General features: G+C 32.8%; 1 protein-coding gene across 1 annotated transcript; it reads left to right on the top strand.

The window, feature by feature from the left end:
• The first annotated feature begins 1,427 nt into the window (after positions 1-1,427).
• Positions 1,428-24,335, top strand: LOC129220952 (mediator of RNA polymerase II transcription subunit 22-like). Its single transcript, XM_054855387.1, has 4 exons — positions 1,428-1,455; positions 3,494-3,686; positions 5,353-5,551; positions 23,861-24,335. Exons 1-4 carry the CDS (start codon positions 1,428-1,430, stop codon positions 24,110-24,112), a joined length of 672 nt encoding a protein of 223 aa, XP_054711362.1. The 3' UTR covers positions 24,113-24,335.
• The last annotated feature ends 508 nt before the right edge of the window (positions 24,336-24,843 follow it).

Below are 24,843 nucleotides of genomic sequence, written 5' to 3'. Positions count from 1 at the left end.
TGTTGTCCCCTTTGAGGAAAAGGGGTTGATTTTTCGTCCATCAGTTTTGAAGCGAAAACGGAAAATGCGTAATTTTTTAATTTTTAGGTGAAAAAACCAAGTTGAAATTGTTCATTTTTAAAATTTCATACTGTGCACTTTCGATAAATATAAAATTTCAAATCTAGTAAAATATTGAAGACTAATTTATTGATCGTAATTCGAAGCGGCCCCATAGTACATATATAAATGCATATAGCGTACGTGTGTGTAATTGTGAGAGTTACTACCATAATTTTTTTAGAAACTTGATAACTCAAACTCGATATCTCAAATTTTTTTCCCGTCCCGAAAGATTCGAGATATTGAGGTTGTACTGTTTATTCAATACTCGCTGTGAAAAGTATATTCTACCACCACATACGGGCTAGGGCTTATCATCCTTTCTCAGTCAACCAGTCCAAGGACACAAGCATCCTTGTAAAGATAAATTCCTTTTAGGATTTTTTTTTTTTGTAAAATCTTCTCTGTTTAATAAATTAAGTTAGTTTATCTGTATGACATCTTTTAAACATGATTTACGTGTTGAACAGGAACATATTGTTTTATTGTTGACAAAAACTACCGTATTTTCGGGATTAAGCGCCGCACCCAGTATAAGCGCCGCATCGAAAATTATCGTCGCCGGAAAAAAAAAATTAAGGTACGCGCCGCACCCATTATAAGCGCCGCGCCCGCTATAAGCGCCGCATCCAACTTAACGCAACTTAAAAGCGCAATTTAGACGTTCAGAAACTTGCAATAAAATGAAAATAAAATTTAAAAGAATATAATTAACATAACTATATTATTATTACTATAATTAAAATTTTCGTACTTTGGGAGGAGACATTGGTTGGTTATCCAGAGCGCGGGACGCGGACCCTTCTCCTCATGGCGCTCCACGTTTTTTTTAAGTGGTCGGCGCCACTATAAGCACGCTTTTTTCAGTGGGTCGCATCCACTATGGATCGGCGATTCAAAATCCTTCGAAATCGCTGTCCTCGCTGTCGGACGCAAATAGTCCTAGAAAGTCTGCATCGAGCTCCGGGCTGTTTTCCTCGTCATCGGAGCCATCGTCCTCCGCAGCAACATCCGGGACTCGGGGAATGATCTCCGCCTCGGTGAAGCCGGAAATTATGGTGCTCGGCTTTACCGCATTCCAAGCTGCAGCTACCCACTTCGCCACTTCCGCGAACGACGCTTTCTTCAGGTTGCCGCCTTTCGTGTATTCGTGCAGTCCGTTCACCATCCAGGACTCCCATTGTTGACGCATGTGGCTCTTAAAACTGTGATTGGGGGCCAAATCCAAGGGCTGCAACTTTTTTGTAAGCCCACCTGGTATGATGGCCAGGGACGCCAAACATTGCCGCGCCGCTTCCTTCACAGGGTCGGTCTTGTGCGCCGCCATGGAGTCCATAATCAACATTCCACTTGGTTGGAAAAAAGCGCCTTTCCTTGTTTCTCCAAACTTCGTTAAACCAGTCTGACATCAGGGCCTCATTCATCCACCCCTTCTCGTTGCAGCGGATGACAACGGTGGACGGGAAAGACTCCTTCGGGACCGTTTTCCGCTTAAAAATCAGCATAGGCTTCAGCTTCTCTCCGCTAGCCGTGCAAGCCAAAACACACGTGAATGATGTTTTTTCATGCCCCGTGGTTGTAATGGCGACGCTCTTCTCACCGGTAGATGTGACAGTCAGTGCTGCGAGTCGGAAGGAAAATGGCCGACTCCGACCCCGACTCCGACTCCTGGATTTTGAAACGCCCGACTCCGACTCCAACTCCGACTCCGACTCCGGATTTTTTTAAATTTTTTTAATTGTATTTTTTAAACTCCTCTCTCCATTCAAGGGAAGGGGGAAAACCTCTTAACAGAGATTGAAATATTAATTCCTTTTTATGAAAACTAGCATTTTGTTTTTTATTGTAAACCCAAGACGTCATACAACGTTAGAAATTCAATTTAAAAATCAATACTTTCCAATAGTTACGAGTTAAAAAAGTGAGATGACTTAAAAATCCCTTTTAAAAATTTTGAAAATGATTATCTGTAATTTGCCCCCCTTTAATGTTTAACAAATATATATTGATCAAATCGTGTGCTTTCAATTTTTGAAAGCTGTAATTTGAGAGAAAAAAAACTTTTTTTCTAAATCCAAGTTCTTGAGAGGGAGTGGTTTGCCCCTGGTGACATCCATCTAGTAGATGACACCCAAAGTTAATTTCAGAGTTCATAAAAAATATAAATACTTTAATTCTGAAAATTTTCACGAATATATTTTAAATTATATTTCATCAATAAAATTTCAACGAAAATAGGGCACATATGCGTCAGGAGCTAATTTTACACAAAACGCGCGCGGTATACAAATTTGTACGAATAGCTTTTACTATACCTATATTTCTTCTTCGCTAAATTTTTAATTTAAATTTTATTGGCTGCTTTAGAATTAACCTAAATATGAAGATTTTAAGATTAACTGCAATTCTTGAGTGTTTGTAATCAAGAAATTTTTTACACTTATTTTGTTACATACTTTTTAGTGAGAACCAAGCTTACAGAAATAGTCTTAATAAAGAAAAAAACATTAGATTAATTTCATCGAATCTTTTGAATTCGTGCTTTCGAGCCAGAATTTCTTTGAATTTGCCGCATCACACTTAAACGTTTCAACCTTAGCTACAGGCGGTCGACTTACTAATTTGTTACGTTTCTTTTACTATTTTAAACTGAGATAGAACAAAACACTATATTTCTATTTTTATTTGAAAGTGATTACTTGAAAATGTTATTCAACAAAACCGTTTGCTGACAGTTGCTATTAGTTAAGTTAAAAAGCAAGCAAACTAGGGGACGGCTACAGAAAGTTCGGGTAAGCATTCAAGCTAGCTGATTGCCATAATGGCAGTTATTTTCTCATTAGTATCTTTTTATACATGTAATCGAACCAATTGGTAATCAATTTTTTAAAAAATGCAAGGAGAGTCAGTGAAAAGGAAAGAAAAAAAGAAGCCCGGAGTCGGAGTCGGAGTCGGCATGTTTTCCAACGACTCCGACTCCGACTCCTTTATTCCAAAATCAGTCCGACTTCCGACTCTTCGACTCCGACTCCGACTCCGACTCCACAGCCCTGGTGACAGTCCTGTTGGGAGGGCAGTCGAAAGGTCAAAGGGGACTTCGTCCATGTTGATAAGCTGATGAGGCTGAAAGTTGTTTTCTTTCTTCAGCTTCTCGACGTAGTCTAAAAACTTTTTTTTCTGCTCCATCCAATCAGCTGGAAGACTCTGCCCCACAGTTGTTCGCTGCCTGACGGACAAATGATTCCGCTTCATGAATCTGAAGCACCAATTCGCGTTGCCTTTGAAGTTGGAAATATTCAAATTAGCAGCGATGCACCTGGCGTTCTATTCGAATCCGGACAGTCGAAACGGAAATTCCTTTAGCTCTCTGCTCCACTACCCACTTCTTCAGGTCCCGTTCTAAATCCGGCCAGTGAGCTGATCTTCCTCGTCGGGCACGTTTTGTCTTCGGCATCGCTTCGATCGTTGATTTTTCGGACCTCCAACGCCGAACACATCTTTCATCAATTCCGAATTCCCGGGCAGCAGGACGATTTTCCGATCGCTTCAGCCTTAGCGATAACTTCCAACTTGAAAGCTGCAGTGTAACTCTTAAGTCGTTTAGTAGGAGCCATTTCAGATGAAACTCGATGTAAAAACTTTAAGAAAGAAAAGAACGCACGAACGACAGCAAAAGCGACGATGTGAGTGAATAAAATTGGGGATGGGAGGACGGAGAGAAACAAGTTTTCAATTAGTAGGTCACTTGACCACCCCGAGCAACCCACTTTGTTGAAAGGGGTGATTCCCCTTTAGAAAACTGGAAGTTCCACCCCCCCTCCCCTGCTAGTCTTGCTAACAAGCTCCTTTCCTTGACCCTCCGTCCCCCTTCGCTTCGATGAGGCTTCCTCGCCGCTCACGTCATTCAGCGCTCACGTGGTTTAGCGTTTCTCTCTATGGTGCAACACCAGCAATCGCTGACTCACCTCCCCTCATGGCTACCCCTCTTTGCTTTGCTTGTCGGCTCATTTCGCAAAACGAAAGGGAAAAGTGTGGCGCCATCTATTGGTAAAATGTTCAACTTTTTTGCAAACTCGGATTTTTTTTTAAAACTTGATCGGGGAAAAAAAAAAAAAAAACAACTATACCCGCCGCTCCCATTATATGCGCCGCATCCACATTTTTGAAACTTTTTTTCTTGTATGCGCCGCGGCGCTTAATCCCGAAAATACGGTAGTCTGAAATAGGAGCTGTCCTAATGTGCCAATTTAAAAACCTTAATTCATTTCTCCCCTCTACTCCCCCTTCCCTGACCGTCGTTACCCGCTTTGTAAAATGAAGCTATGAGCATGTGAATTTTCCTATGAATCCAAAGTTGCAGTGTTAAATTTTCTGAAAGAAACCTACAATGTATCCTAAAATCAGGGGGTGAAAGTTGTCAGTTTTTTATCAATGAAATGTGGGAGAAAAATTTGGCAAATGAGCTTTTTATTTAATTTGTATTTTGATTATTTAAAAAAAATACTATTCATTACCTAATGCTAAAAAAAAATACTCTTGATTAAAGTAAGACAATTAGTTAATTTGATTTCTGAAGCAATCGTCTTAATTCTTCAATGCATTTATTTATATTTTCTATTTTTGAAACTTTTTGTAAAAAAAATAGTATTTAATATTAAGTATGTAGTTCTGTATTCAATTCATCCTTTTATTTACCTGGAATTAAATTTGGATATGGCCCCTTTTTATTTGTCTTGGGAATTTTAGCATCTTTTACCCTTGTCTAAAACCTAGTACCTTAGAGCTCTAGCATATTATTCTGAGTGTGTATCCGTTATTATTTAATCCTGCCTTTTGGTTAAAAGTAGACAAAAATATCATCAAAAAATAAATTTGCTCAAAACGGTGTGTGAAAAATTTTTGTTATAGCTCCTTGATCTAGAAAAATAAGAGTTAAGGGCGGAACCTTTAACATGTTGCATTAATTTAAACAAAATCTTTATTTCCATAGGAATTTAAATATATATTTGTTCAATTAGTAGGTATGTACCAAGTTTAAGGCACATATTTCCTCCCACTTATTTTTCCCCCGTGAAAACCCTTTCTTACTTGTGAAACACATAATTACAAATTTTCTAACAGAAAATTCTTGATACTGCTGCCACTAATTTGCTAAATGTTCTTGCATTTGAAATTACAAAACGCATGTTTGTAAGATAATGTTTTAATAATTTTATTTATGTTTTATTTAGAGCAATGGCACAAGTGAAGGGTGTTGCCTCAAAGCAAAGAAGCATTGCTAAAATCTTACAATAAAAGACTCAAAGATGATATAAAATCTATGGTTGATAATTTTGCAGAGATTGTTAAGTTGGCAAGACCTACACATGAGGATGATGGTGGCAATGTTATTCGTCCTTTAGCAACATCCCAAGACCAATGCGAAATGCACGTTCGAGCTGCTAACATAGTATGACATAATATTTATTCTTCATTAATTGGACACCTCAATTGCCAAATCGATTAACTCCACGTTTTTTTAAAAAAAATCCTCATTTCTTCTTTAATAATGCTTTATCAATGCTTAGCATGTGAATTTATATTAAAGTTTTGGTTCAGTACATTTCTGACCATGTGATGGCAGAAAGTAACACGAGGGCCTATTCACTCCTAACACTATCTTCTTCGTCACTTTTTCGACTTTTTGTTTCATGGAGCAATTTGGCAAGTGAGGCATCCAATTATAACTTAAGACTTCATAAAAATGAATTCTCAGGGATGAGATTTTTCCGGCTTTTGGCGGAATTCCAGCTATTTCTTTTGTTTTTTTTTAAAACCTTTCCTCCTTTTTTAGCTTCTTTCAGGCCTTATTTTTCTCAAAAATCGGGAAAAAAAAAGATTTTTAAATTTTCAGTCCCCGATTTCTTATTTTTTCTATTTTACACATTCGAATCTTCATCCTCCGCGATATCTGCCAAAAACGTATGTTTTGGAATCATGCCAATGATGTCAAACACGTGCTGCGCCGAAATGTGCATGCCTCGTTTGAGATTTCAATCTTTTTGCATCCTGCAAGTATTTCAATTATTTTTAATGTTGGATGGTTTTTTATTATATGCTACCTTATATCTGCTTATTTTATTCATCGTTTCAATAATATTTTTATTTCTTTAATTTATTTTAGAAAAAATGCAAAAGTCAATCAAATGTGGCATAGCACCCACAGTCTCGAATTTTATTAAAACTTGGCATGGTGACTTTTTTTGTGTACTTAAGAAAGTGTAAATAGTATTTAGGTGAATCTCAAACCATTTAGGCTTTATAACCTGTTAAAAGTTGAGATTTCATGATTAAATGAGGCAGCTGCAAGTTGTTCTTTTGATTCTGAAAGTGTATTAGGAAGTGTTTAAAGACAAATTTTGGGTTCCAATGCAAGGAAAAAGATAACCAATCGTTTATATACATATATGTTTATTTGTTTTCAATTCTTACTATGAAAAATATGTTCTACCACATAAAGAAATTTTTAGAGTTTTCTCTCTGTTGTAAATTTTTACTTTACAAACAGACCTAATTTTAAAATTTATGTTCTCTAGTCGTTTAACACTGTAAACTCAAATGTTTTTAATGAAAAAAAATGTATTTTTCTCTAAAACAATATGAAAAGTTGACACTATTGTGTGAAGCAGCCAAGATTGACCTCTGACTCCCCCAACCTTTTGTTCAAGGACTCAGGGGTTAGAAATTGTTACCTCTTTTTCAAAATTTAGGTTTATTTAGGAATAAAGTCTTGAAAGGAAATGTTAAAATGCAGCAAATTGTACAAAATTATTACTTATACTTTATTAAATATGTATTACCTTTAAACTGGTAAATTAACTTTTTTTTGTGAATTTTTGAATATCATGGCTTTTAGATTTTGATGCGGTTTTTTGGATATCATCTCTTTCACGAAATTTTTTTGGATTTCGTCCTTTTTGCTCTCTGACCACTCTCATCCCTGAATTCTGATCCTATCTTGATATTAATATTTTGGTTCAAAATACATGCATAAATCTAATTGTAACTTATTCAGGGGTGTTAAATCTTTTTTTTTTCTTTCTATAGTGTTTCCTTCAATGATTTTTGTATGCATATTTGAGGAGTTTTTACAAGGAAGGGGGGGGGGGGGGAGTCGAGCTTCCTCATAGTTTCATAAAATTTTACTGAAGTCCACTATCACCCTTGAAGTTATTACTAGTTGAATGTAGAATTTTTACTACTTCTCTGTACAAGTGATGACATTTATGGGAATCTCTCTGAGAATTTAGTGATTGAAAATGTTATATTTCTGATTTACAGATTATTTTTACTGTTGAATCCCTTGGAAATATGGAATACAAAGTGTCAACATTACGCGCTAGGAGGATACATTAAGCCTTCTAGCACATGCTCTTTTTTCCTCCAACTTTCAAGGGGAAAGTAGACTTTTAACTACAATAACAGGGTTGCCAACTGCTCCCCCATCTTGCAGTTGCTATTTTGGAACAGCGAAATTCAGCAGCTCCGCGGAGAAGTTATTTTGCTTTGTTTTCCTGGCCAAACGTTTTCAAGCAATCGCGTAAAAACTCCTTCACCTCCCTGCTGCTACACTCTTCCTGTCAGTACTTTTGCTCACGTACTTGTTCTTTCTACAGGGTTCGTACGCTCCTTGCAAACTCCTGCCTTTTCAGAAAAGAAAATAAGGGCCCTTAAAACTCCTGAATTTTGCTTATGGCTCCGTACAAGCTCCTTATTTTTTATTCCACATGACCTTAAAGATATTCTATCGCCTATCGCCTGAACGATTACTGTACCGAATTTTTCCGGAATTACGCTATTTTTCGTCTGTTAATACCTGAAATCCGATTTTTCGTCACTATTTTCTTCCCCCCATCCGAAATTTTTTCCAGAATTTCTGACCATTATGTCGATAATTATGAATAATAAGGGAATTTATTTTAGTTGTTTCTTTGATTTTTGCAACTTCAATCCAAAAAAAAAAAAAAAATGCCCAACTTTCTAAACTACTGAAGAAAAAATAACAATAGGAAAATGAAAAAATAAAATGAAAAAATGGTAGTTTTACTTTTAGTGTTTTTTGTTGAAGTAAATATTAAAATTCTCAAAAAATCCGAAATTATAAATTGTTTTCTTTCACATGCATCTTGAATTTTTTTGCTAATTCAATTTAGAGAGCATGAGATTAGCAATCAATATGTACCATTCTGTTTAACTTCTGCATTTTTTTTTATCTTTTAAAGTCCACTTAATGAATGGGAAAGAAATTTTTTTGAATTTATTTAACTTTTTATTCAAAAAAAAAAAAGAAAAGAAAAAGGATGCAATTATTTCAGTTGTAATCAATTCTTTTTTCTTATTTTATCTATCACCCCCCCCCCCCCAAAGAAGCTATCAGAATGTTAATGTTCTTTTTCGAATATCAGTGTTCACTCGCTTGTAATGTTACATATTTATTCAGGGAAAATACAGGGTGGCAAACCCTGAATTATTAGAGAGACACGGACTGACACACACATTTGCTCCAGTCCTCACAATACTTTTGTGGTACATAAAGCCTCCTTGATTGCTTCTTTCCCCTCCAACTTTAATGGGATAGTAGGCATATAACTGCAATAAAAGATGTTTTCTGGTCATTGAAATTATTTTAATTTTGCAAATATCCTTTTTTATGAAAGAATTTGCTTTACACATGTGCCCTCTTTTCCTGTATGTTTCTTTTTGTTCAAATTAAGATTTCTGAAATTTTTTACTCATATTTTTCCTTCCATTTGTCGTCTGCAAATTGTTTTCTATTATTATTATTACTTAAAATAATTTTCTTGTATCCTCACTGCCTCGAACGCAAATGTGATAAAAACTTTTCAATGAATTGTAGTTTTATGAAGATTTATTGTTTTTTTAATTGTCTTCATGCGACAAATTAAAAAAGTTATTTCTTATTTTGGGGCATAGCCGCCATATTTGGTCATTCCCAAGATGGAAGTACACAAGACTTTTTAAGTGCCTAAGTTCCCGAAAACCGGCATTGGATGTTAATTGCAATGCAAACTATTGAAAACAACACATTGTGCCTTTTTTTCCAGATAATTTGTAATTATTTTCTGGAAAAATGCAAAATTTAATCTTCATAACATTTTTTTGTTTTAATTGATTTAGACTCTTATGTGCTAAATACTGACTATTTTGCTTTTATTGTAGTTTTTTGAGGATTATTAATTATTTATTACTACTTTTATACCACAAATCTAAAAATCTACTTATTATTTGAAATTTTTCACTTTGTCGCCATATTTGATCGTTTGCACAATGGAAGTAGACTTAAACTTCCAGAAACAGATTTGGATGTTTATATCAATGTGTACTATTGAAAATAACATTAAATGTGCAAAAAGTTATGAATTTTTGAAAATTAACTATTACTTTCTGGAAAAGAAAATATGAAATTTTAATGTAAACATCCTTTAATATGTGAAAAAAAAAAAGAGAAGATTATTGGCATTGGCCTATGATCAGCGGATGTTGATTTTTGTTACTATGCATTACATGGTATGCCGATTGATGCAACAAGTTAATCATATTTATACTGAAATTTAGCTTTGCATTTTGCTCAATATGTTTTGTGTAACCTACTAATAAGAAAATAAAAAGAAGTATTGTAAACCAAAACCGGATGCTAAAAGGTTGCTGCAGGACTACAGCTAAATGCTATAATATTATGCGTGACACGTGACATCAAAGAAATGCTAAAATAAGTTGAAAGTACTCTGTTTTCAACAAATAGTAAACAAATTAAAACAATTTTGAACAAAATGTTTAAAAAAAACCTTAAAATTTTGACAGAGAAAACAAAGGAAAAAAAATTTCAAGTTTTTTTTTTTTTTAAATCTAAGGAGAGAAGTTTCAGTTATTCTGCATTGCTACTTTAAACAATTTTAATTATTTTAAAAATATTACTATTTAAACTTAAATTTTGAATGAAGCGAGTCCCCTTGAAATTTTCGAAAAAAAACCTGGAAAAGTCAGGGAACCTTTTTTAACCAAAAGTGTATGAACCCTGGGTAATAGCCTATTTAATTTTAATTGTGGTCCCCAGTACATTTTAAATACAGTAAAAAAACACTGCAGATACATAACATACACCGCCAGCTCCTTCATTCCAGCCGAGGACTGCAGTTTCGTGCTTATTGGCACTCATCAGCCTGGCATAAGAAGTGACTGAGCTGAAGGTGGAAAGCCTCGTAAAGAAGCCAAGCCCTGGCTATAGGGTCAGGGTTGTCCTACTTTGTCCATCCCAGAAAAAATTGCTGGGAAAAAAACGTCCCGGATGACTTAATGGATAACTTAATGCTGCAGTTTTTAAAATTATCACTAATGTAAAGAATGGATAAGATTTTGTTCCTTTTTGCTCTACACTACAGATCAGCGGTTAGAAAGTTGCAGCCAAAACTGGGTGTTAAAAACAGGACTGCTAAAATTTTTTTGAAAGTATAACTTGCACAGATAAATTAGTTTAAAATAATTTAATGTTGGCAATGTGTTTGAATTTAACTTTTATAGCATTTTCTAGTATTTTGGAAGTAACTGCAACATATTTTTTCCCACTTCCAGAAAAAGTGCATATGATGACAGTTTGGGAATCTCTCAGAAATTTCCATGTTTGAAAATTGTGTTTCTGATGCATTTCTTATAACTTAATGCTGCAGTTTTTAATATTATCACTAATGTAAAGAATGGATTGCATATGATTACATTTTGGGAATCTCTCAGAAATTTCCATGTTTGAAAATTGTGTTTCTGATGCACTTAACTTAATGCTGCAGTTTTTAAAATTATTATCACTAATGTAAAGAATGAATAAGATTTTGTTGCTTTTTGCTCTACACTACAGATCGGCTGTGAGAAAGTCGCAGCCTAAACTCGATCTAAATTGCACAGATAAATTAGTTTAAAATAATTTAATGTTGGCAATGTGTTTGAATGCAACTTTTATAGCATTTTCTAGTATTTTGGAAGTAACTGTAACATATTTTTTCCCACTTCCAGTTTTATTTAAAAAGTGCATATGATGACAGTTTGGGAATCTCTCAGAAATTTCCATGTTTGAAAATTGTTTCTGATGCATTTCTTATAACTTAATACTGTAGTTTTTAAAATTATCACTAATGTAAAGAATGGATAAGATTTTGGTACCTTTTGCGCTAAACTATTGATCAGCAGTCAGAAACTCGTAGCCAAAACTGGGTGTCGAAAACTGGGCTGCTGAAATTCTTTTGAAAGTATAAATTGTGCAGATAAATTAGTTTAAAATAATTTAATGTTGGCAATGTGTTCAAATGCAACTTTTATAGCATTTTCTTGTATTTTGGAAGTAATTGCAACGTATTTCTTCCCACTTCCAATTTTGTTTAAAAAGTGCGTATGATTACATTTTGGGAATCTCTCAGAAATTTCCATGTTTGAAAATTGTGTTTCTGATGCAAATTATTATCACTAATGTAAAGAATGGATAAGATTTTGTTGCTTTTTGCTCTACACTACAGATCAGCTGTCAGAAAGTCGCAGCCAAAACTGGGTGTCAAAACTTGGACTGCTAGAATTCTTTTGAAAGTATAAATTGCACAGATAAATTACTTTAAAATTATTTAATGTTGGCAATAATGTGTTTAAAATGCAACTTTTATAGCATTTTTTAGAATTTTGGAAGTAATTGGAACAGATTTCTCTCTCTTCCCAAGATTTCTTTCCACTTCCAGTTTTATTTTAAAAGTGCATATGATGACATTTTGGGAATCTCTCAGAAATTTCCATGTTTGAAAATTGTGTTTCTGATGCATTTCAGAACTTATTGCTGCAGTTTTAAAAATTATCACTAATGTAAAGAATGGATAAGATTTTGTTGCTTTTTGCTCTACACTACAGATCAGCGGTCAGAAAGTTGCAGCCAAAACTGGGTGTTAAAAACAGGACTGCTAAAATTCTTTTGAAAGTATAACTTGCACAGATAAATTAGTTTAAAATAATTTAATGTTGGCAATGTGTTTTGAATGCAACTTTTCTAGTATTTTGGAAGTAACTGCAACATATTTTTACCCACTTCCAGTTTTATTTAAAAAGTGCATATGATGACAGTTTGGGAATCTCTCAGAAATTTCCATGTTTGAAACTTGTGTTTCTGATGCAGTTCTTATAACTTAATGCTGCGGTTTTTAATATTATTATCACTAATGTAACGAATGGATAAGATTTTGGTACCTTTTACTCTAAACTATAGATCAGTAGTCAGAAACTCGCAGCCAAAACTGGGTGTCAAAAACTGGGCTGCTAAAATTCTTTTGAAAGTATAAATTGCGCAGATAATTTAGTTTAAAATCATTTAATGTTGGCAATAACAGGGTTCGTACGCCCTTGAAAAACCTTGAAAAGTGCTTGAAAAAAAAAAGTTCATTTTCAAGTGCTTGAAAACCTTGAAAAAGTTTCTTAGTGCTTAAATTCTCATAAAAATCAACGAATTGTGCTTAGAAGTTTTAAAAAAGTATTTCACCAATGCAATTTTCTGAACATGTGTTCAGTATGCAACATCGCGAAAAATTGCTTCCGTGTTTGGGATTTCAATCCTTTTGCATCTTGTAAATATTTTGATGTTTTTTACAACCGAAAGATATTTTGACATATGGTACCTTAGATTAGTTTATTTTTTGTTTAATTTCATTAATTAACAAAGAAATTAATTTGGAAACCATGACAACATTGACCTTACTCGGGTTTAGCGGAAAATTGCTCTTGTGTTTGAAATTTCAATCTTTTTGCATCCTGCAAGTATTTAAATATTTTGGCTAATCAAATGTTAGTTTCGCATATGCTACCTTAGATTAGTATATTTTTTGTTTAATTTTAATAAAAAAACAAATAAATTTATTTCATGGGAAACATGCCACGTCGAACGAACTCAGACTTTGCGAAAAATTGCTTCTCGTGTTTGAAATTTCAATCTTTTTGCATCTTGCAAATATTTAAATATATTCACTAATCGGATGTTATTTTCATATTTGCTACCGTAGATTAGCATATTTTATGTTTAATTTCAGTAAAATATAAGTTTATTTTATGGGAAACATGACAACATTAAACTTAATTCGCGAAAATTTGCTTCCCTTGTTTGAGATTTCAATCTTTTTGCATTTTGTAAATATTTTTATATTTTTGGCAATTAGTAGTTATTTTGACACTGCTACATCAGATTAGCTTATTTTATTTTTTATTTTAATAACTAAAGAGGTAAAGAATTTATTACCTTGGTCTTGTTTAATTATTTGCTAATTTATTTTTGCAATTTTGAATGATTATCTTTACCTAATTTTTGGTCATAGCAGATTTTTTTTTTAAATTTAAATTTCAGCAGTTGAGCACCTAACAAATTAACTTAAAGTTTGTATTTTAAATATTAAGTTGTACTTATAAATAAAATTATATAAATCATCATTTTTTTATGTCTGCTAAAATAAATAAGGTGTATAACAGGGGTGGTTGTGTTATGATTATTCACTTGAAATCCAGTAGTGTTCGTTTTTATGCTTTTACCTCCCTATATCTCCAATTTTCCCCTTTTCCTCAAATGTTCAAAATTACTACTTTATTAAGGTTGTCGGTACTTGGAGCTTACCGAAAGAGGCTTTAATCAGCAAAGGGGTAGATAGCTTAAGGAGGGTCATTCATCTTCATTTGGACCTAATAAATTGACCAGTACAAGCCTAGCTAGGCCCAGTGCCTGTTGCTGGTTATCAACAGGCACTGGGCATGGTATTTCTATGCAAAATATTTTGACTTAATAAACTATTTTATGAATTGTATGCATAGCAAAAGTTGTTGTTGTACGTATGTATATTCAAGTAATAGGGGTCTTAGTTTTAAAAATTATTCCCCCCCCCCCCCCTTCGCCCCATTTTGCTCTTTGAAACTTTCAGGTAATTTTTTATGAACTCACAAATCACCTGAATATTATTGCCTTTCTAAATTTAAATTCTAATTTCAACAATAACCCATTTTTTCCCAAAATAAAACTACTTTTGTCATAATATATGTCAACTTCTTGTGAATCTTTTCAATTTCGAAATATGGCTCTATAAATATGAACTTGCACATTTATTGTCTATTGCAAGTTAATCAATGAAAGCTGAATAGGCTCAAGTTTGCATTCACAGTATTTATCACTGCTTAAGCTACTTTTGTATATTTTGAGGTGTAGAGACTGGACTGTGGACTTTCATAAACTTTTCTTACTTCCTAATTTTTAAATTTACTCGAGGACAGTTGAAATGCCTTATTGTCTGAACAGCTAATAAATACATACGAATAATTGATTTGCATACTTATAAATGATTTGCAAACCTAATATTTTTAGAACTTAATAGTGAAAACTGAAATAACTTTCTGGGTAGTGTTTTTGTCCTAACCGCCCTTATATTGTAATAAACCACTGTATAGATATTGGAAATAAATGTTGAAACCCGGGGGGGGGGGGGGGGGGGAGTGACTTCAAAAACTCCTCTCTGGCAATGCCATTGAACTTGGGTATTTTAGTTTCTTCCCTTAAAAGTTAAAAGCACTTATGAAAGGTTTTTTTTTTTTTTTTAAGTATTAATTTGCTGATTCTAGAACATATACAAACCTCTGACTGCTGCAACCTTTGAAAAACCTCAAAATTAAACCTTTTGGTATCTGCTTCTCTTTATGACCAACTTTTCAAACATTTTCAGAAAAACTTTCAACGCAGTAGATCTTTCATCAAAGCGTCTCTCGTTGTAGAAAAAGCAATTTTGCTTTCCTATACTTTTTTGTATTATTGCCTTATTTCTATGTGTTTGGCCTTGAAAACAAAATTTTTTACCTTGAAAAGTACTTGAAAAGTGCTTGAATTTTTTTCTGCCTAAAGGGTATGAACCCTGAATAATGTGTTTAAATGCAACTTTTATGGCATTTTCTAGTATTTTGGAAGTAATTGCAACAGATTTCTCTCTCTTCCCAAGATTTCTTTCCACTTCCAGTTTTATTTTAAAAGTGCATATGATGACATTTTGGGAATCTCTCAGAAATTTCCATGTTTGAAAATTGTGTTTCTGATGCACTTCTTAACATAAAATGCTGTAGTTAAACTCTTTGAAACTATTTTCACTAATGAAAAAAATGAATAATGTTTTGGTGTTTTTTGCTGTAAACTATAGATTGGCAGTCAGCAACTGGGTGTCAAAATTTTTTGAAAGTCTAAGTTGCACAAATAAATTAGTTAAGAATAATTTTAAGTTGGCAATAATGTCTTTAAATGCAACTTTTATAGCATTTTCTAGCATTTTGGAAGTAATTGCAGGCATCGCAGCGTTCCTATATTCCTATATTTTCCTATATTTCTGAAAAAGTTCCTATAATTCCTATATTTTCCTATATTTTCAGTTTCCGCTTCCTATTTTTTTTTTTTTTTTTTTTCTTTTTCCCCCGACTTTTAGCTACAGCCTTTTCCGCGAGCCCCGCGCAGGCGCCATTTTATCTTTCCTTCCGTGTTTCTTCCCGAGCGGAGCGCGAAACTTTCGACTGCGCAGTTCAATTCTGCGCACATTAAAATAATAATTAAACGAGTCCCGAGTCTTCGTTAAACTTGTGCGATCGTGATGAGCGCATGCGCTGTGTAGGTTTTGACGACATCGTTCTAGGAAGGACTCGCCGGCTAACTACCGTTTCAAGTCTCCACACGCGCCATTTTTTTTTTTTTTAACGGAACTTCGTGGAGTAAGCTCAATTTCGATTGTTTTGGTTTCGATTGTGCGGAATGTAGGTTCGTGTGTTAACTAAACGTTCGTTGCAATAATAATGCCTCCGAAGAGACCGCACAACCAAGTTTGTTTTCGAAAAAGAATACGCAAAGCTGTTCCCGATTTTAAAGGAATCGAGGAAGTCAAAAAAACATGCATACTTTGGGGTCAATCCAGACCCAAATTGGGTACGCTTTGCGGCCCCTTCACAGAATTCCGCATCGTAAAAGCGGCCCCATTCCCAAATTTCTACATCTCAAAAGCAGCTCATTCACAAAATTTCACATCATAAAATAAATATACGAAACAAGAAACAGGGTCAATCTGGAACGATCATTTTTCGTTCAACCGGAAAGCAAACCGTACCTCCGGACCAGTGAAACTTAGTCGCCATATTTGGTCATTCACGAGATGGAGTCAGACAAGATGCTTAAGTGTCTAAGTTGATAAGAACAAAGCACAATTGGATATTTATTTACTGCAAACTAATGAAAATAACGCAAAATGTGCTGCAAATCTTTTTTTTTTTAATTATTATTTTAATGTTTTCTAGAGAAATGAAAAACTTAATATTTAAAATTTCATCTTATCCTCATTGCTTTGGTCCCTAATGTGCCTAAAACTAAAGCATTTCCACTAAATTGTTGTTTTATGAGGATTTTTTTAAATTTTTTTATATACTACTAGTTAAAATCTGGATCGGTATAGTCGCCATTTTTGGTCATTCCCTAGATGGAAGTAGACAAGACTTTTAAGTGCCTAAGTTTTCAAAAACGAAATTGGAAGTTAATTGCTATGAAAACTATTGAAAATACTGCTAAATGTGCCAGAATTTCTTTTACTTTTATGGATAACAATTGTTTTCTTGAAAAATCCAAATTTTTATCTTTAAAATTTTACCTTCAGAATATTATTTTATCTTCATCGCTTTAGACCCAAATGTGCTGAAAAATGACTATTTCATTTGAATTGCAATTTTTAATTACTTACAATTACTTTTATGCATCAAATTCAAAAATCTATTACCGTAAATTTTTCGCGTAGTCGCCATGTTTGGTCATTCTCAAGATCGAAGTATACAAGACTATTAAATGCCTAAATTTCCATAAACAGAATTTTAGATGCTTATCTCAAAGCAAACTATTGAAAATAACATAGTGGTGTCATAAATCATGTTTTTTTTCTTTTAATTAATTAGTTTTTTGAAAAGTGAAATTTTATTTGCACAATTGCATTTGATCCTCATTGTTTTGGAGATTTTGCTGTGAACTTAAAAAAACTATTTCATCTAAAATGCAGTTTCTTGCCGACTTCTCATTTATTTGTTTTGAAATAATTCAAAAACCTATTGAAACTTACATTTTCCAAAAAGCATGTTTTTTGTAAACAAGTGCAAGGTTCTATTTATTTTTTTTTTCTGAAAGTAGTAAAAATTGACTCCCCCCCCCCTTCTTTCACTTTTTGTACTTAAAAACTTGGTGACAGTGGTGGCTACTAAGATTTTTAGGTCTGGTTTATTTTATACCAAGGTGGAATTAGTCACTAATATTTCAGCTGGAAGTGCTTGAAAAAAAAGTTCATTTTTTTATTTACTTGAAAACATTGAAAAAGCTTTAAAAGTTCGAAAAAGTTTCTTAGTGCTTAAATTCTTTCAAAAATCATTTGATTGTGCTTAAAACTTTTAAGAAAGTATTTTACTAGTGCAATTTTTTGAATATGCGTTCTATTTGCAACATCGCGAAAAATTGCTTCTGTGTTTGGGATTTCAATCCTTTTGCATCTTGGAAATATTTTGATTTTTTTTCCAATTGGATGCTATTTTGACATATGATACCTCAGATTAGTTTATTTTTTAATTTATTTCGATGTCTAAAACAGGAATTATTTTGGAAACCATAACAACATTGAACTTACCCGGATTTTGAGGATTTTTTTTTTTTTTTTTTTTTGAAATTTCAATGCTTTTTGCCTCCTGCTAATATTTAAATATTTTGGCGAATCGAATGTTATTTTCGCATATGCTACCTCATATTAGCATATTTTATGTTTATTTTTAGTAAAAAATTAATAAATTTATTTTATAGAAAACATGCCAACATTGAACTTACTCAGAATTTACAGAAAATTGCTTCTCATGTTTGAAATTTCAAATCTTTTTGCATCTTGCAAATATTTAAACATTTTGGCTAATCAGATGTAATTTTCATATATATGCTACCTTAGATTAGCATATTTTATGTTTAATTTTAGTAAAAAATAAATGAATTTATTTTATGAGAAACATGCCAAAATTGAACTTAATTCACAAAAATTCGCTTCCCTTGTTTGAGGTTTCAACCCTTCAGCATCTTGTAAATATTTTATTTTTGCAGTTAAAAATTATTTTGACACATGCTACATCAGATTAGCTTGTTTTATACTATTTTTTTAATAACTAAAAAAATAATTACTTTTGTTTTGTTTAATTACATATATACTTTTTTAATTTTGCAATTTTTTAATTTTTATTTATCATTAGCTAATTCTTGGTTATTACAGATTTTTTGAAAAAAATTTAAATTTAATGCACTGAGCACCTAACATTTTAACTTAAAGTTTGTATTTTAAAGATAAAGTTGAGCTATACAATTTTGTAAAGCTGAATTTATAAGAACATCATTTTCTTTATGTCTGTTAAAATAATTAAGGTACATAACAGGGGTAATTGTGTTTTGATTTTTCACTGGAAATCCAGTAGTGTTTGTTATGCTTTCACCTACCTACTTCCAATTTTCCCTCTTTACCTCAAATGTTCAAAATTACTACTTTTGTTGGGTTGTGGACACTTAGAAGAGCTTACCAGAATAGGCTGTAATCAGTAAAGGGGTAGATAGCTTAAGGAGGGTCATTGATCTTCATTGTGGTCCAATAAATTGACTAGCCTAGCTGCCTGTTGCTGGTTATCAACGGGCACTGGGCCTGGTATTTATCTGTATAATATTTTGACTTCATAAATTATTTTAACATAAGAAATAAATTGTATGTATAATCAAAAGTAATTGTTGTACACATGTATATTTAAGTAAAAGGCGTCTTAGTTTTAAAAAGTATCCCCCTCCGGATTAGCTCTTTGAAACTTACAGGTTATTTTTTTATGAAATTGCAATCATACCTGAATAATATCCCTTCTTTAAATTTAAATTCTAATTTCAACAATAATTCATAAAAAAAGCTGTTTTTGTCATTATGTATGTCAACTTCTTGTGAATCTTTTCAGTTAGGAAATATGGCTCTGTGAATCTGAACTTGTACATTTATTGACTATTACAAGTTTTCAGTAAAAGCAGGCTCAAGATTACATTCAGAATATTTATCACTTCTTAAGCAGCTTTTGCGAATTTTGAGGTAGGAGACTGGATTAGAGACTTTCATTAAATGTTTTCTTTCTCACTAATTTTTAAAGTTACTTGAGGACAGTTGAAGTGCTTTAACGCCTGAACAACTAATACATGCATACGAATAATTGATTTATACTTTGAATACTCATAAATAATTAACGGACGTATTGTACTTTTGAACTTAATAGTACCTCCGGAAATTACCTTCTGGGTGGTTTTTTTGATCCTAACCGCCCTTATATGTGTTTAAACCACTATCAATGTTGGAAACAATCTCCTGTCTAGCTGTTCCATTGAATTTAGGTGTATTGGTTTCTTCCCAGAAAAGTTAAAAGCATTCATAAAAGGTGTTTTTTTTTTTTTTTTTTTTTTTTTTAATTTTTGACTTGCAGATTTTATAAATTATACTTCTTTGAATGTGAAGATTGCAAAATTAAACCTCATGGGAACTGCTCCTCTTTATGACCGAGCTTTTCAGACATTTGCAGAAAACCTTTTGACACAGTAGATCTTTTTCTTATCAAAAGTCTCTTGTTGTAGAAAAGGATATTTTGTTTTCCTTTACTTTTTTTTATATTATTACCTATTTATATGTTTGCATTAAGGGAGACCTGTATGCAATATTTTTAGAAGTGCTTGAATTTTTTTTCTCCCTAAAGGGTATGTGAACCCTGTGACCAAATACTTCTAAATCAAATATATATTTTTCTGGGTGCCCTTGAAAGTCATGGGAAATCGTGGATTTCAACTATGATCAAATTTGGTGTTGAAAGGTCAGGATTCTCAGAAAAAAAAATGCTCAAAAAGTATCATATCAGAGATTTTTCTGAGAAAAAGGATCGTATACATTTAAATTTTAACTTACAAAACATCAAGTAATTTTAATTTTTACCTAAAAATGTTTTTTCCGGAAAAGAAAAGGAAATTCACAATAATTTCTTTTTCACAAAAATAAAGAAAATTCAGAAATATTTTGTTTTTTCACAAAATGGGGACTCAAAAAATAAAACCTGGATTGACCCCTGATATTACTGTGTGACATGTAACTTTGATTTCAGCATAGCACATGGAAAGATAAATTGCATGTTTTAACAACTTATAAAACTTTAAGTTCGGCTTTTACTGCATCGTCAAGTGATAACATAATTAAAACAGAACTTTCATTCACAAATTTCATTCTGGAGGGCAGCTTTCCCATGGCAGTATCGGATCATGCAAAACTTTCATTAAAAATATGTTCCCGGGCTTGTAGGTAGCAAAGAAAGTACGGTTGTGCTCGGACGGAAACAACTGCTATCATAAACTGCTTAGCAGGGAACACTGCTCAAGAGCTGTCACAAGATTTACAGCATAGTAAATAAGTATTTGAATTCTTTACTTGAATGAGAGTGGGAACCCTAGAATAGTCATGTACAAAATGCAATGCAAAAATTTAATTGCGCAAAAGGCTCTAACTTCAATGTAACATGTGTTTTGTTTGTGAAAATATGTTTTAAAATTCCAAACTTGATTATGTGAAGGTTCTTAATTTGGATTCAAATAAACCGATTTTATAATAAAGGCATTTGAAAGTAGAAGGCATTTGTAGTAGTCTTTTTGTTGAAACTTAATTTAAGTATTGTTACTGTTGCTGCTGTTTTCAAAAGAAACCATTCATTTATGTTTTTTTTTTTTTAATTATTTTGAACTTGTAAAACTAGAAAGAATCTTCAGTGAGCAACTTATGTATAGAGTGATTATCGACACCACAACAGACAGTCAAGAATTAGATTAGTAATACAATTATTTTAAGAAAGATTTGTGTATACCTTCAAAAAATGTCGTCTAATTTTTTTTATTTTTAAAGAAGAACGCCTTAATATGTTATTTAGTACAAATTAAAGTTTTACGCCCTTTTTCTTTTTGTAAAATTGATTTTGTGTGTATTTTTAGACATATTTATGCGTATGTATTGTACTTATGTCAGGTAGGAGTGTTATTACATGTTTTTAATTGAATAGTAATGTTGCATTTTGAAAAAAAAAATGTCATACTGGCTAGCCTTGTTATAAAAATTCCTGTATATCCTTTTTTTTTTCAAAATGTTCCTATATTATTTCGAAAAATTCCTATATTGTTTTCAGAAAACTCCTATATTTTCCATCGAATTCCTATATTTTTTTCCGAAAATTCCTATATTTTCCTATATTTTTGTTGGCAAATGTCACTTCTATCCCTGTAATTGCTACATTGATTTAAGTTCTTAATGATTAGTGTGGAATGAGCTTTCTGGTAGGACTCGACCGATGCATCGGCGGCCGATGCTAACTTGCAGGAAACATCGGCCTTAAAAAACATCGAAAAGCCGATGGAATTGGCCGATGTTTTTGAAAAAAAAGAAAGACCTTTGTTGTTTTACTTTTTAATACAAAGTAAAGGGGTTCATATAAAATAGTTTGCTTAAACTTCAGTATGAATTTCTATTTTAGTCACCGCTGTAAGAGTTTTTAATACTGCATTCAGGTACCAAACAAGTTAATTATTGCGTTGTTTCTTGCGGCTGGATGTATGTATGTATCTCTCATAAGTCATAACTCAAAAATGTAAGCTGTAGATGACTAAGTTTTCGCATGTGGGATGTGCGTACATTCCAGTTGTACACTTCCCTTTTTATTTTCGATCGGGTGTTCTAAAAAGCCTGTTTGCTCATTTTTTGTGGCTATTAATTACTTATTTCAATGCAAAACTAATATAGCGTCTCAAACTGACGATCATTTGGTGATATATTGCCGAATTGGAGATTATGGAAACATTTGAGATGGCGAAACTGGTTTTGTTTCATTTTGTTAGATTCCCATTGAGTCGATGGTAATTTTTCGATATTTGTAATACGAATCACAGTAATGCAGTCTTTTCTGTATCGCTTCATCGGAACTACAAGTTTGGGGCCCGTCGAAATGCATTTTGGGGCCCTATTTCTCTTATCACAGAAATTGTAAAACATTTATCATAACCATTTTTGTAACTCCTACGGTGCCCCTATGGTTATGGGGCCTTTCGTGCAATTGCAAGATTTGCTATATTTTAAATCCGTTACTGCAAGTCAAAACAAACTCGGGTGCAAGTTTTAAAAGGGTTTTTCTGCTCAAGGGTTTTTTTGCTTTTCTTCCATTCATCATAAAATTAGAGATTTTTTTTTCAAGCTTTATCTATTGTTTAGGAAGAATTTAGAGCATTAATGTAAGAAATTGATTAAAGACGTTTTGAATGGTGACATAATTCGGAAATCAAAGAGACTTTTGAATATTTTCTTCGGAAGTGCTGAAGTAGATTCAGAAAGCAGTTCTGTACTAAAAAAATGAGGCCGAAGTTTAATGTTGTGAGTTACTCCAAAATCATAGGGTGACCCCCTATGAGTCCCTTCAATTTTTGAGAACGTCTTTTTTTGATAGGGAAATTATTGCCATGTCTGTATAGATGGTCCAGCTTACTTAATTGGAAAACCATTTTTTTAGGTACCGTGTATTTAATTGATTCTGTTTCGGTAACACATATTAAGCTCATAGCAAATGCTTATTTTACTTATAGAAACTGGAACCAAGTTAAATGTTTATAAACTTTTGATTATAAGTTTATAATTCCAAATACTGATTTTGAGCCCCAAATTAATAAATTATTGCCAGGCTTGACAACAATTGACGACTTTTCAAACCTAATAGATTATTGTAGATCCTTTTACAAATTTGCTGTGTTCTCCCATCTGATAAAAAAGCAATATTGATAGAGATTTTATGAATTAAATATATAATAAAATATTTATTACACTACTGTTTGAAATGGCAGATTTACATATTTACATTATTGTTTTAACTCTCAATTTACTCCTATAGAGTAAATTAGGATAGCACAAAAATTAGATGGTATCCAAGCATCATATTAGAGTAAACCATCAAACAAAATTAAATGGTCTTGCTTCAGCTCATTCCTATTGTTTAGCCGGGTCCATTCCACCCTCCTTGGCTTTGAAAGATTCATGTAATGTATGAATCATATGACAAAACATATGTTATATATAAATTGGTGGAGAAAACTTAGTAGATTCCCCCCCCCCCCCTCCTCTCCCCCATGGACCTAATCCTTCTTAATTTAAAAAAGGTTATCTAGTCTATTTCGTTTCATTCTGCTTATGGTACAATATTGGTAGCAAAATAGAAATGAGGCAGTGAGAAGCAAAGGGATGCAAGTGGACATTTATAAGTTTTGAGTAAAGCACGTTTATAGATCAGATCTTAGGTAGGCTTTCATTGAAATTTTTTTCTAAATCAAGCTGTATACCGGAACCTACCAGGGCTACTAGTACTATATCTTGCCCCAAGATAGAGGAGGGGTTCACTTACCATTTGTACTGGTTATCTTCAAATTTTTATTTTTGCCACTTGCTATGTTGATTCATTCTCCTTAAAAGACACTAAAGTTTACTAATGCATCTGGTATTTTAACTTATGTAATGTATATATGACAATTTTTGGCTCATTTTATTTATTTTATGTATTTTACTTACCGGAGGAATCATTTTTGTAGGTTCGAGCTGCTGAATCCTTGATGAAATTGATATCTGATATAAAGCAGTATCTTATCCTCAATGACTTTCCATCTGTGAATGAAGCAATTTCTCAAAAGACAAAAGTATGTCGATCGATACAGGAAGGCATCGATTCAAAACTAGCTGCTTTAAGAGATGATGTGGCAGCAGAACTCTACGAACTTGAGGAAGAGTATTATTCCTCGGTGTTCAAGCTTTCACCGCTGATTGCTGAAGAAAAATTTGTTTAGTACAAATTAAGCAACTCACGACATTAAAGTGTTGGAAAAGTAGATTTTTCTTGTAAAAATTGAAAAAGTGTGAATTCATCTATTCTTTGTACATATTGCACTACACATTTTTTTTTCATTGTGTTGCAATTCTTATATTTTATTTTTGTCAAAATTCTGTTAATTTGATGTTCTATAGTTTAGTTAGTTGAGTTATTATTGTGTGAAATAAAATTTGTTTCACTTTAAATTTGGTTGATTTTCTTTCTAAAACATTTCTACTTCAATCAACTTTATCACATGAAAAGATTTCATGTTCCTTTTTTTGGGGGGGGGGGGGAATTTTTAATGTATTAAATTTCCATTGTTTTAGTTAAAAAACTTTCATTCTTTCTGCAGGGGAATAGCTACTATTTCCGACAGTCAACTAGGTACAATATTTGCCAGCTTTTATAGATTGGGCATAAAAGTTACTCATTTTAGTTTTTTTAAACGCATTTCGAGATCCAGTACCATCTGCCTCTAAAATTCTCCCGTTATTTCTTTGTCAATCTACAAACACTGCTAGTTTCGTGTTTGCCCTTTTATTCAATTTATCTTATATTCCATTGCACAGGATTCCCAAAAGGGGGTGCCCCAAAGTCAAAGTCTCCATGATATCTTTCATACATACAGCAATCTAATTGCACAGCAGACTGCTTGCTGCTTCAAAACATTTTTAAGCCCATTTTGTGCCGAAGCTGTTATTTGAA

Source organism: Uloborus diversus, chromosome 4, assembly GCF_026930045.1.
Source record: "Uloborus diversus isolate 005 chromosome 4, Udiv.v.3.1, whole genome shotgun sequence".
Taxonomy (NCBI): Eukaryota; Metazoa; Arthropoda; class Arachnida; order Araneae; family Uloboridae; genus Uloborus; species Uloborus diversus.
This window is presented reverse-complemented; position numbering and strand designations above follow the sequence as displayed.